The sequence below is a fragment of the Anomalospiza imberbis genome, chromosome 4, assembly GCF_031753505.1.
Source record: "Anomalospiza imberbis isolate Cuckoo-Finch-1a 21T00152 chromosome 4, ASM3175350v1, whole genome shotgun sequence".
NCBI lineage: Eukaryota > Metazoa > Chordata > Aves > Passeriformes > Viduidae > Anomalospiza > Anomalospiza imberbis.
This window is the reverse complement of record NC_089684.1, coordinates 544364-557927: the sequence shown is the minus strand read 5'-3', so window position 1 is coordinate 557927 and position 13564 is coordinate 544364. Positions and strand designations below refer to the sequence as shown.

At 39.3% G+C, this 13564-nt stretch overlaps 1 protein-coding gene across 7 annotated transcripts in view; it reads right to left on the bottom strand.

The window, feature by feature from the left end:
* FIP1L1 (factor interacting with PAPOLA and CPSF1) overlaps nucleotides 1-11827 on the bottom strand; it is a 38615-nt gene extending 26788 nt beyond the window's left edge. For 2 of the 7 annotated variants that reach the window (XM_068186713.1, XM_068186717.1), the window contains exons 1-7: nucleotides 11550-11825; nucleotides 10814-10853; nucleotides 8342-8399; nucleotides 5649-5752; nucleotides 3338-3399; nucleotides 3031-3138; nucleotides 1763-1893 (exon numbers count right to left, since the gene is read on the bottom strand). In XM_068186713.1, the coding sequence (XP_068042814.1) occupies nucleotides 1763-1893; nucleotides 3031-3138; nucleotides 3338-3399; nucleotides 5649-5752; nucleotides 8342-8399; nucleotides 10814-10853; nucleotides 11550-11631 (585 nt within the window). In that variant the 5' untranslated portion in view covers nucleotides 11632-11825. Of the gene's footprint in view, nucleotides 1-1420; nucleotides 1490-1762; nucleotides 1894-3030; nucleotides 3139-3337; nucleotides 3400-5648; nucleotides 5753-8341; nucleotides 8400-10813; nucleotides 10854-11549 lie in introns of all 7 variants that reach the window. The other 5 variants (XM_068186718.1, XM_068186712.1, XM_068186716.1 and 2 more) reach the window with 5 other exon arrangements.
* Between the last annotated feature and the right edge of the window lie 1737 nt (nucleotides 11828-13564).

Sequence of the window (13564 nt, the reverse complement as noted above, 5' to 3'; positions counted from 1 at the left end):
AGCTGTGATCTCACAGCTTGTAAGTAAATGAACTACTATGTTTCTGCAGAACCTCACTTTTAAACATGGGCACATGTTTCCCAAACCCACAAAAATGTACGCAAGTAGTTAAAATTCATTAAAAATTGAATTAATGTTTCCTATCCAGAAATATGAGGGGAAAAGGTCAAAGTATTTATCTGAAAAAGACTTCTACAAATTAATGAGCAATTGGGAAATGTAGGAGACATTCTTGCCAGTTACAGGAGATTAATATAAATTACAAGTAAATATAACAGAAATTACATGAGACTGCTCCAGAAGACAAGGAAAAGAAGTTAATGAAATTAATAATTACATGTAAACTCCTTTTAAAACATGACAAACTCTTACAACAACATTATTACCTGTACTGTTTGATCACCAGGGTCAGTACTGAGCTAGAAATAGGGGAAGTTTTGGGTTGGACGATTTACCTCTTTTCCTTCAGAACATTTCAGAAAAGATTGAGATTACAGTCAGTTGCAAACTGTAACTCCTACTGTCCACTATATCTACTGTCCCACAGCACTATTAAAATGATAACTGAGAAAGGTATAAAGCCCCAGAAACCTTCTGATCCATTCTTGCTAAAGTAAAATCAAAATAACCGAATATCCTCAAGCAGCACGTAAGAGAAAAGCACCCATCTGCAACTGACAGTTCTGTATCCACAATTGACAGAACACAGAAGAAAGAAACCGTTCCAAGTCACTTCAAAGACAGTTCAAGAACAAAAATTACTACATATTAAGAATAGGTAAAATAAATAAACTTTGTATTATAATTTTAAGCTTAGTATCAAACAAGTAAATGAGAAACTGAGAAGATGAAAAAAGCTCAATCTTAAAATAAATGCTGTCATGTAGGTCTTTCTAGTCCCTGAAAATCAGCATTTCTGAATGGAAAAAATTATTATACATAACTTGATTTATTGTCATCTAACCCCAGAAGGGCAACACAAAAATATGGAAGATTGATTTTCATATCAGAGTTGTCAAGGATAACTGTTACAAAACATTGTAGTAAGAGCTACAATGCCAGAGGAAAAACAAACATGCCATAATCTACGAAACTTCCCCACCACATCTGCACAAATTCTTTAATCCGCACAAACGAACTCACTACAACTACAAATAAACCATTACATCAAGAAAAATTAATTTCATTGGGAAATTTGTTAGTTCACCAAGCCACTAACTCACATGTTTGCAGAAGTGATGAACAAAGCAACACTTTTCAATCCACATTTTGTGACATAAACAGAAAGTCACTGATGTAGGATGAGAGTATGAAATAATGGCTGTGTCCATATCAGTTGTTCTTCTATCAGTCTGCGCTGGCATGGGAAGCAATACCCAAGAAAAATGAGAGCAACCAACAAAATTTTACTAAAATTCACCTTTAAAAGATGGTATCTGCCATCGAGAATCTCTGCACTTGGTCTTACTTCCATAGCTTTGTCTTCAGCCTAAGTTAAATAACACATTGCCCATTAAGATACCACACAATTCTTAAATGATGGGCCACAGTCTCAATAAAAGTACAAATGCAGTCTAGCTGTAGCTGTCTGTCACACTATCCACACAAACTGCCAGTGAAGCAACACAGTAACACTCAAGGTTCAGGGAAGGGAGACGGGTGCAAACTAACAAATGTACAGAACTGGGCAGAACAAGCTTATGACACACAAGCAGCTTTACAGGGAAAAAAACATGTACAATACAAAAAAAGCACTATTTACCGTAATTTTATTTGTGGTTGAGGTAACTGGCAAGATTTCAAGACCCATTCGTATCCTCTTTTGTTTTTCACAGTAAGCTTTCCAGGTATCTTCATTGAAGCCATAGTTAAAATAATCTGAGAGATCAGCCCCTTTAAGTAGAGAAGCATAGGATTTTAGGACATTACAAAGTTCATCTTTCCTCCACTAAACATATATACTCCTCTGCTTAGAGCATCAAAACTGATTAAAAAGCATAACTGATCTAAAAAGCATAACTGAAATGTACAATTCATCAACAGACAGAGTATTCATTGCTAAGATAGTAAACCCATTAAAATTTAGCCAGAAACAGTAACTTGCCTAGCATCATGAAGTGGGGACCAAGAGTAGAGAATATCATGTGGTATTATAATCTCCCATATCCTTACAAGATAAATATAAGATCTATAGATTTGCTTTGTGTTCAGTGAAGAACCGGTCCCTTTTGTTTTGCTTGGTCTGTATTTGACTTCTCACCTTGTTTTGGCTCCTGGTTTCGTTTGATGCCATGAAGTAGTTTTAGGGTAAGAGAGAACAGTTGTAACTCACATCCATAGAATATATGTAATATAGCTAACATTTCAAACACCAGATAATCATCAAAGGCTTCTTTTTTTTCCCATTTTTGCAGACACTATTTGTACCACAGCAATATACAAACACTAGAAAAAACCTATATGCAGCAGCAAGATTTACTGGTACTAAAAAACCAAATCAATGCTGGTAAAATTAGAAAAGTCTGGACAAATCACTTGAGCCAACGAGACAATACAGAGAAGACTTATGGAAAGTCCACGTGGAAAGTCCCAGTTTCTTATTCAAACCTCATGGATGTCTGTGCACGAACACAACCTAGCACAGGCAGTTATGTTTCACCATTCCTCATGCTAAAACCTGCCAGAACTATTTTCCATTTTGCTTTATCTTGTGTTCCATGGTACAGAGCAATGGCAGTAATCTCCACAGGAACACAGATTTCCAAGGAGGGCTCTGGATACATATGAATTAAAAAAATGGCCTATCTCTTTCTCCTGACATGTGATGGGGATGTATACTAACAAACAGAGCACACCCAAGCACTCTGTGGCACAGCAGGAAGGCAACAAGTAACATAGTTGCTTTTCCAATTATGCTGTACAGTACCTCTGTGGGATAGGTAAGGTGACATCTGCATGCAGTCAACAGGAATCATTATTAAAATAATCTACTGAACACCTATGAAGCCGTTAACATAAACCAGACATTACCTGGCTTTCTCCAAGGTTTATCTTCAAATGAATCTAAATCTACTTCCAGAAGTGGCACACCATTAATACTCCCTGGTGCATCTAGATCCAGTCCTTTAACCTTTGCACCTGTGAAGAAAAGTTTGTTAGAGCCTTCTGTCTCTACCAAATGGAATGTTATCAGTAGCATTACACTTAGAATAATAAAAAACAAATTAAAAGCCAGACAAATTTATCAAGAAGTTTTAAAAGAAACAATTATTTCCTTAATCCAAAACAATCCAGTTTGCTTTTTTTTTTACTAATATTACTGTGTAAATTTTCTTACCAGAAGATCCATAAGCTCGTCCTCCTGCCTTAATATTGAGATTCACAGGTGCTGCTCCATAACTTCAAGAAATTAATAAAAAATGAATTAGAAAAAGAAAACTTTTAAACCAGAAGAAAACAATAAACAAGAAATAGCTAGATCCAGAAACGTATTGGACCCAGGCTCAATCACCATCCTGAATCTCTAGCTTTCCAAGCTGGTAACTGTAAAAGTAAAGAGATCAGCCTAGGAGGAAGAGAGAGTACCTTTCTATGCTCAGTAGCAACTTCTCCAACTAATAAACAGTAGTGAAGCAAGTCCCAGTCACTCTTCCTGAGTTGAAAGGATAAAGACCTTGATAGAAACAAGAATGGACAGAACCAGAAGAAGAGAGAGAAAGGAAAAATGTAGTTCATTTAGAGATACAGATGACAATGTGGGGATTAGAGTAAAAACAAAATTTAAAAAATGAAGTGTTTAGATGGATCATTTTCTCTTTACATAATCATTCCATTTTATCTGTACAGATGTGGAAAATACAAGCATTTCTCTAAAATTACTGAAGTGCTGTTTCAATGTACTTCTAGTAATCATCCATCCTTGGGAACAACAGAAAAGTATGAAATTTTTCACTTTCTAAAATAATTTAGAGCTTTCTTCATAAAAATGCACTTGGAAACCTAACTACTGAATAGATTTAACTACCTTAGGAATTACAGTATTGTTCATTTGTAACATTAAGAGCTAGCTCTCCCTACCATTTGTGTGTAATGTAACTTATCCTCACAGGTAACCCATATACCTCCTGAGATTGGCATATAATTAGAAGGTCAGGGTATAGTTTACAGTATTCACTTCCATGCAGTGCTAGTTTTCTTTCAAGTGCTACAACAGCATAAAACTGACACAAACATTTAACCTTCTGATCTGCCACGCTGTATTTGTGCATCATTTTGTGAAATAAATCTGTCAGGTTTTTTTAATTGCAGTTGACTACTATATGAAAAACTGTTTAATCCTATAAAACAGACCTGTTCTACTGCAGTTAAAATGTACAACAATGTTCGGTTTGTTTTAGATTTCTGCCCTTCTGTGAACTTTCTGTCTAATTCACCCAGAAAATAAGATTTTTCAGAAGACAGGCATTTCTATATAAAACTTTCTACTCTAATTAGATTTCGGATCATCTGCTCATTGTTTGCTGCATACATGGAAAGAGCATCAGCAAATTCACTGAGAATATAAATCTAGTTTTGCTTTAGTGCCACAAAGTTTGAAGCCTCTGCCTAGATCCCAAGAATACTGCAAGTTACTGAAAGCAGAAAAATAAAGAACTGAAAGACTTGGCTCTTTTTCTATGACATTCGTTTGCATATTATTTTAGAACATGAAATACTGAAAGTTTAAAAATACCATGTTTCAAACAAGAGTAAATCATCTGCATTCTGAAGTTAAAAAGACGATATACATGAGTCAGACCTACCTCCAGACCTGACATAATTCAATTAAGAAATAGCACCCTAGTAACTTTGGTTCTAATAAGCATAAAAATATTAGGATTGCCAAGAAAAACAAGCAAACCAAGTCCCTCAGAAAACTTCCATGCAATGAAAAATATTATTTCATAATTTTGGGTAAAATTAGCACTGTACAAAAGTGTTCAGGGAAAACAAGTCCTTTTTCAAGACCAGAAGGGAAACGGGGCAATAAAAGTAGCAAGGTCAGTATAAATACCTAAACAATGATCTTGAGAAATAATCTCCAGAGACTCACAGCTTCATCCTTAAGTACATTAAAATCTTATTTGAGAACATCAATGGGGATTGAAACGACAGAGGTGTAATTAGAAGTGTATCCACTACAAACAGGAAGAGGGACAAACACTTCTCATCTTTTTGCCATTCTATCCTTTGCAACCAAAATGTCACTGTCACAGTAATAATCCCAAAAATGCTATACACCATAGCCATTCCCTAATAAAAACCAACTCACTCCTTTACAAACTTAATACAATGAAACTCTGAAAACACAACTTAAACTCATATAGAACTCTTCCTTGTACTCCACTGATTTTGTTTCACTTGTTTTCAAGCCACTGTATCATTATAAACATTGTTAAAGAGCTGATAAAGTTCTTAATAGACAGTAATTGTGCACACAATCTGACATTTTTGGCAAGTATTAAATGGCAAATATGTGGCAAAGATAAAAAATATATTAAAAAAATAAATATAAAAAAGGCAAATAAATGGCAAGCATTAGAGAAACTGCATTAATAATTAAATATAATCTCAAAAGCTTCCCCAGTTAATGTTTGTAAATAGCTTACCTAAACTGTGGAGCTCCTGTCTTAATATCCCCTATGGTGACTTGAACATCATCTTCATCATCATCACTATCACTATCACTGTCATCCTCAGCCTCTGCCACCTTCTATAAAAGAAAAAGTCATTGCTTAGACAAAAAGCAGTCACTTACCTTCACAATGGAAACACAATCCAGACAAAACCATCCATTCTAGAAATTTTTGAAAGAAGAAAATTCTCCTCTTCCTAGACTTTAGAACTGAGTAGCATTAACAGCAAATTTAGGAGGTAGCAAGTATCTGAAACATCTGGATCGAAGTAGAGAAGTGTCTTTAACACTAGGTTAAATTTCTCAAGCATAAAAGAGTTTCCACTATCTAATATCCTCCTTCCCTCTATCTAGCTCATACACACTGGTTCTATGCTTACCTTGTCATTCAGGAAAGGACTAAAAGATATGGGAGACTAGCTTCTTGCCATCACCAATTATATATTCAGCATAACTCAAGTAAATGTTTTTCCAGTTGATGATGAACACTGGAGAAAACTATTTAGTTCCTAACGTAAGTAAGCTACATAAAATACTTGACACATTTTAGCAAACAGACTGATCAGATACAAGAGCACACGGTATGCTGTATGATACACTGAGATTTTTAGACTCCGGAGAAGCATTTAAACTTGTCCCTCCTAAGTAGTAATGATCATTTCAGACCATTTTATTTGTAGATCTGGGTTTTTTCCTCCCAATGAACATCACTCTCCTTTTCCTCTGCAGAATTCAGTAACCATGTATTAACCAGTCAGTTCTTCACAGTTAGACCTTGATCTTACTATCTTGATTAACTTTGTATCTTCAGAAAACTTGTGATTTCACAACTTAGCTCTTTTCCAAGTAAATACATTAAACAGCACAGGTTAAGCATAAAATTCCAGGGAATCCTCCCTGGAGGTGACTTTCTTTTACTGTGAAAACAGAACCTTGACTTCTACCCAGTGTTTTCTATCTATTACAAACCAGCTGAAATCAGTTATCCACATAGGCCTCATTCTATTACTGCATAGCTTTTAAAAATCCTTTGGTGAGGAACTTCTTCAAAAACTTTGTGGAATTCAAATGAACTTTTCCAACCAAATCACCCTTATTCACATATTGGAATCCTTCAGCAAGAGGCTGAACTCATCGAAGCCAAGCTGATTCTGCCTTAGCAGCCTGCAGTTATCCATGCACAGCTGAGATCCAGCCCTTGTCTACTATACCATCCATTAAGTTGCCCTGTACATAAAAAAATCAACAAAAATCAACAGCTCCTTAGAAGATAAGATGTTGGAGTGCAGTTCATCCTTGCTACACAACATTAATACAATTCCATAATGATGAAGAGTCTATTCTTGGGGTAGTGAAGATGGGGCAAGTCTAGATCAGTATGGATATTCTGTAAATGACAGCTGAAAACAGTATTTCAGTTCCACATGGCTGAAAAGTGCAAATTCATCATTCATCAGGCAACACCCACAGATGCCATTAAAAAGGCATCAAAAAGGAAATAAAATTTTGTCTGGACAATGTACCTTTTCAATCAAAACCCACTTCACTTATAATCAATGATTTTTTTAGTTCCCTCCTCACAGAAATATTCACCTGTTCCTATTCAAACAACTTGAACAACACCCATTTTTCTAAGCTGCTGCTGAACGTTCACAGACACCATTTACCATTAAGTTCTCAATTTTATGGAGATATTCTAACGATAATCTAACAATGCCAGGCTTTATATAGACAAAAAAAAAAATAGACAAGTACAAGAAAACAGAGCCTATAAGGATTTCCAGAAATACAAAAACCTTTGATGAACTTTAAGTAGCTTTTCAGTTTAAACAACTGAAATAAGTTTTAAAGTTTTAATAACTTTTTCCCCAATTTTAAATAAACTGAAATGCAATGAATAAATAAAGTGTTAGAGTTACTGTAACAAAAGTACTTCACTAAGAGGCCAGTTCTTGAAACCCGCAGAAATAGCTCAATAATGGTTTCTACATCACTTAAAGTTATTTCTTGGAAGATATGTTAAAAAGTCCCACTGAAATAAAACTACAGTTTTCTTATAGAACTTCTCATACTTAAATTTTTTCTATTCACAGTAACCTGAATCCTTTAACCAACACAGCAACTATAAATTTAATTTTTTCATCCTTTCCTTCATCGCAAGAACACTGATGTTATCAGACATACTAAACATTGACTACTACAAAACAAGTGTTATGTTGCCTCTGAAAGGCACATGTGATTCATCTCTTGGTTCACATTTTCACATAGTTCTGCAAATCCTGCTTGTCTGTCATATGCAAAATAAGAAAAATTATCAGAGGACTTTATTTTCTTATCACTAAGAAAAAACAAACTACCATTTTGCAAAGGATGTCTCTGAGAAAAGAGAGGTGTCTTCAAGCACCGTCTTTCTGTCCTCCCCAGAAAACCTGGGAGTACTATTTATTTATTTTCTGTAAATTAGATTTTAAAAGTAGACTTAGCTGGAAATTTGATTTCCTAATTTAGTAATGTCTGCAGATCACAGACACATTTTAGAAAAAAAAAAGGTGCACACTTAGGCATTAATTCATTTAAATATAAGTCCTAGTCAAATTATGAATTCTCCGTTAAGTCATTAAATCAAAACAGATTAAAATAGTATTTCAAAAACACGTTTAAAACTACCGTTTTCACAACGCCATTTTCTGCAGCTTCCTCTTCACTTCCAGGTGGGGGTGGAGCACTTGAACAAAAACAAATAGGAAAAGGTGAAACTAGGTATTTATGCACGTTATTTCACAGGTATCAGCTAATGATGAAAAAAAGCTTTGCTACATCATTCCAGATGAAAAGCCAAAGCTCCAGTTGTCTTCTGCATTAATTAAAAACCAAAGTCAACTTATTAAAAAAAAAACAACTAGAGGAATATAACTTTATATTAGCAATATTTAGCTATCATAAATCATACTAACTGGATGTTTGTAGAATAGTTGGAAGCAATGAAGCATTATGCTTGGACCTTCCTTTGAAATCAAACTGAAATACTTTGTAACATATGAAGGGAGAATAAGTTGTTTGGTTTTTTTTCCCCTGCTGACTGACACTTTTCAAAGACATAACAGAAAAAAAACCACATTTAAACACCCACAGGTAAAGTTTCACTGAAACAGAATTCCCACATCAGCATTGTGAAATTTTCTTCTACCATATGGAATAGTTACAATGCAATGACTAATTCAATTATATTTTAACTGTAGACTGAGAACCATAAAAATTTTAAAACTACTGGTACATCTAAAAGGATGAGTACTGTGACATCCATGCAAATGAGCTGTCTCACTAAGCCTATCTACAGCTGTTTCCTACACAATCATATTTTAATTTCCACAGCCCCATTAGCTGTTAGGATGCTGCAACACTGAAGCATCCTATTTCTGAAACAGAGTGTGCAATTGCCAATTTTTATTGAAACAGAGTGTGCAATTGCCAATTTTTATTGAAACAGAGTGTGCAATTGCCATTTTTTATTGAAACAGTGTGTGCAATTGCCAATTTTTATTGAAACAGAGTGTGCAATTGCCAATTTTTATTGAGTAGAATGAATCTAACCCCATACTCTGGTGGCAACACACCCATGAGTGCTGCACCCAGTACAGCCCAGCTATTGCCTCAGGACTGAAGCTTGATCATTTCACTTCATCACCTGGTAAAATGACAGACCAGGTAGAGAACCTGAATAACACATCACCATTTCTGTATATACAAACAATGCCAGAACGGAGAGGCCAGAGACCAAAACTTGTAACACCTGAACTGTCCCCATACTTCCACAGTTCCAAACACAACTCCTAAGATGGGTAAGTTAGTATTTGTTATGCTTTTTGTCCAAAACGATGCATTGCAAGAGCCAAATGCCAAGCTAGACACTACTGACCAAAAACTGGAGTACACTGTTTCTAAAGATCATTTTGGCCTCCATGCAAGTAATTTTCCTAAGTAATAGTAGTAGTGACAAACATGACAGGTCCAGAAAAGGTAACTGAACATAAGGAATAAACTGATATGGAATAGCTTCTAAATAAAGAGCAAAAATATAACAACTACTTTGTTCTGGGAGAGATGGGATTCAAGTCAAATGCAACAGAGGTCTAAAAACCTGTTAAGTGACATGGAAAAAGTGAAAGAAAACAACTCTGCTGCTTCTACTACAGAAATAATGGGAATCAAACAATCACACCTAGTAGCTGCTTCACAACGATATCATATACAGTCATGTGATGGAGGTCATTACTGTTTTGTCATTCTGTGCTTCTCGAAGTTGACATGAGTTCAAAAAGCAACTGAGCAAGCTTATGAGCAAGCAGTCCACCAAGGCTAACCAAATGCAAGAGTTCTTACTGAAAAAATCGAAAACATCTACAGAAAATAACAATGTATATTTTTATATACTGATTTTCCCTTTGTTTAATATACCTTGACAATCAATAATTTTCGTATTTTACCAATTATGAGAATTTCCTTCATTAGCACGAGTGACTGATTGCCTTTTCCAGTCAGTCTTCATTACTAATCTCCATTATCTTTGTTAGATTTTCAAGGGAGCATCTTTGTGCCCTCATACAGCTCTTTGTAACTCAAGCAGGTTGCCCTCAAATAGTTCCAAAGCTTTCCTAACTTTCTTTCAAATATTGTCTCACTGGTAAACACATCCCAAACCAACCCTGAAAGCCTAAGCAGATGTGATCTGTATATCAAACTACCTGGTAATCTTCCACTGCTTCCCTGTATTCCTGTTTCTGCAACTACACTGCAAACTCTTTGGGAGACAAACTGTTTTTTAGTTGCTAAATTATCTCAAACGAGTCCTGATCCATCATTAAGACCACAAAGGGGAATGATTACAAAAATAAAAGACCTGTTGGCACCTTGTAAGGGGTTATTGCTACATACAGTTAAACTAGCTTTCATACTTAACTGGCCCAATTTCACAGGTACAGTCATTTCACAGAAAAGCAAAGTCCAAACATACTATCTTAAGGACATTTTCTAAGACACCAGAGCGTGTTCAGGTCCTACCAACTTTCAAGGAGCTGGGAAGAAGAATGTAGTGAACACATGTTTTGTGCAGTCATGGCTTCCAGTTGTCAGGATACTCACCTAGATTTTTCTTCCTCTGGTCTCTCTGCTTCATTTTCATCTACCATAAGAGAAAAGAAACACAATATCTGAGAATAAAATCCCTAGGGTATCAACTGTAACAGATTATCCTGGCATGCAGAATATTAGGCAAGTCTTCAGAGACACATTGACTACTGAGATATGTTATTAACATTTCAGCTGTGAAATCAGTCGAGCAGACCCCTGAGCGCTCACAGTGCTCTGCACTGACAGGTCCACCACATGGACAAGGTTTAGTTTATATGCTTCATTAATATCTGAAGGTAAAGATAGCCCCTAAAGTTGTATAAAAAGTTAATAAACAAAAGGTTAAGCCTCTTTCAGTATTTCAACGCCGGGAACTCGGGCAGGAGAGCATCAGGGAGAGCTCGGCGCCCGCAGGGATGCCTGTGGGGCAGGGACACCACGCGGGGCTCTCGCCGCTGAGGCCCAGCCCGCCTCGGCCTGCGCGGCCCGGGCTGAGGGCCCGCGGCACCGGCAGCGGAGGCCGGGGAAGGGAAGGGGCCGGGAGCCGTCGCCACCGGGGGGCCGGTCGGGAGGAGAGAGGGGGCTGAGCAGCCACGGGGGCGGCGGGACCGGCGAGCCTCGTTCAGCGGCCCGGCGAGGCGGCTCACGGCGCGGCCTGCGCACCCCCGCGCGGCCCCCCCGCCGCGGCGGCGCCGGGCCGGCCCGCCGGGGAGGCGGGCTGGGCACGGGGGTCGGGGAAGGTCCGTACCGCCATAGAGCCACTCCTCCTCCTCGTCCCCGGCGGCCCCATCGGCGTCCGCCGACAGCCGCTCCGCCTCGCCGGTAGACATGGCCGCCTCCCGCGGGACGCGCGGGCCCGGCCCCGGCAGCGCCTCCCTCCGCCGGCCGCCCCGCCGCGCCGCCCCCGGGCTCCCCCGGCGCCTCGGCCGGCGGCCGGGCGGTGCACGGGCGGGCGGCCGCGAACGCCCAACGCGGCCTCTCGCGGAGGATCCGCCGCCGCCGCCGCCGCCGCCGCCGCCCGGCGCTTCCCCTCCCCCCGCGTGAGTGACACGCACAGGAAGCGGGCCCGGCCCGGCCCCGCGGCGCCCCGGGCACGGGCTGCGGGGGGCGGCCCGGCCCCGGCACTGCCCTCCCCGCCGAGCCGCCCGGGCGCCGGCCGTGCGCGGCCGCTCACCGCGCCTGTGCTCCCGCCGCTCTCCCGAGGCGTGCTGCGGCGGCCGCCTTCCCTTCCTCTTGCTGCCGTCTGCTCTCGGCGGTCCTTGCGTTCTCCTGCGGCCCTGGACGCCCGTCCGTCCCCATAGCAGGGATCACCGGCAGCACGGCCATCTCCTCGGGAACATCCTCGCCTCCCTCCCGAAGCAGGACTTGGCTAAACACACGTACACTCCAGTGCCGTGCATCGACTGGCGGCTGCTGGCAGCTGCTGAGGGAGCGTAACCACGGGGTAAACACGCCGCTGCCTCTGCTCGTACTGTGCCTCGGCTCAGGACCTATCCCCGCTGGACCTAGTGTTTTAGGTTTAACAACTCTTCATAGACTTTTTTTTTTTTTTTTCCTCCACAAGTTTCCTGACTTTGTTTTTAGGTACAGTGAGAGTTTAACATTCATAGTGTGCTGTGAGTCTTTCAACGTGTTTCTGTGTTCGCAGCGTTTCTATGAATTTCATTAATTCTGTTTTAGAAGCGGTGGGGAGCAGTGAGCCGTTTCTCCTGGTGATTTGCTCACTTTACATCTGTGAATGCTAGACAACAACTGCAAGATGGATTAGAAAGGTTAAGTACCAACAACTGTCCAAATAAGTTTCAACCAGTTGTGTGTACAAATGGAGATTGTGGTGTTTCAGGATGTATGGGAAAACTAAAACGGGGACCTGCTTTTTCACAGCAGGTCATTTTGGGAAAAATCAGACTAGAGGACGGTAACATAAACACAACTCTCAGCGAGGGGAGTTCATTTGAATTGCCTGCAGAGACAAGCTTATTTGAAAGTTTCATATGCGGCATGACATTTCACTGGAGTTCCCACGAACAACCAACCCACTCAAATTCTTCTTTTCACCTAAAATTAAATGTCTGAGTATTATGTACATAGGATGAATTATGTGGTGTAATTGGGTAGGTTTTCATCTTGCTATTTCATTTTTTATGCAAATAGTTGTGGAGTCAGCAAAGGCATTTTTCACCATTGAGTCACTTGTTTCTCATAAGACAAATGTGTATATGTAGCACCTCTTCATAGACATCAGTGTCTGAATTTTCATTCCTGTTATGTTTACTTTGCCATTTAACACAATTCTGGCTGACATTAAATGACACAGCTGAATTCAAATCGTTTCATTTGGCTGCAGACATAGAAGAAAGAAAGAAAGAAGAAAGAAAACCATGTTTGAGAGAAACGCAACAAGAGTAGGCCAAGAACAAAAAATATCTTAAAATACTTTGATGCAGATCCTCCAAGCAGCTTTCCTTGTACAAACCTTTAAAGAAAAATCACAGAAAGATGGTGGTGATGGAAAAACCCACTTTGAACGGTTGTGGCCTGCAAAAACTCTTTCTTCTAAGGCTTTGAGTAGCTGAAAGGCTAAAGACACAATACATCTTTGCAATCTGCGTCACCATCTTCACTCACAGGTTACAGCCCAGAAACTGACAAAAAGATCTCAAGTTCATGGGAACCCTTTAGTACAGTTCCTCTTCTGACACAGTAGTTGTCACTTTGCACAAGGGATAAAATAAGGGTAAAAACTATTTTGATAATTTTGTT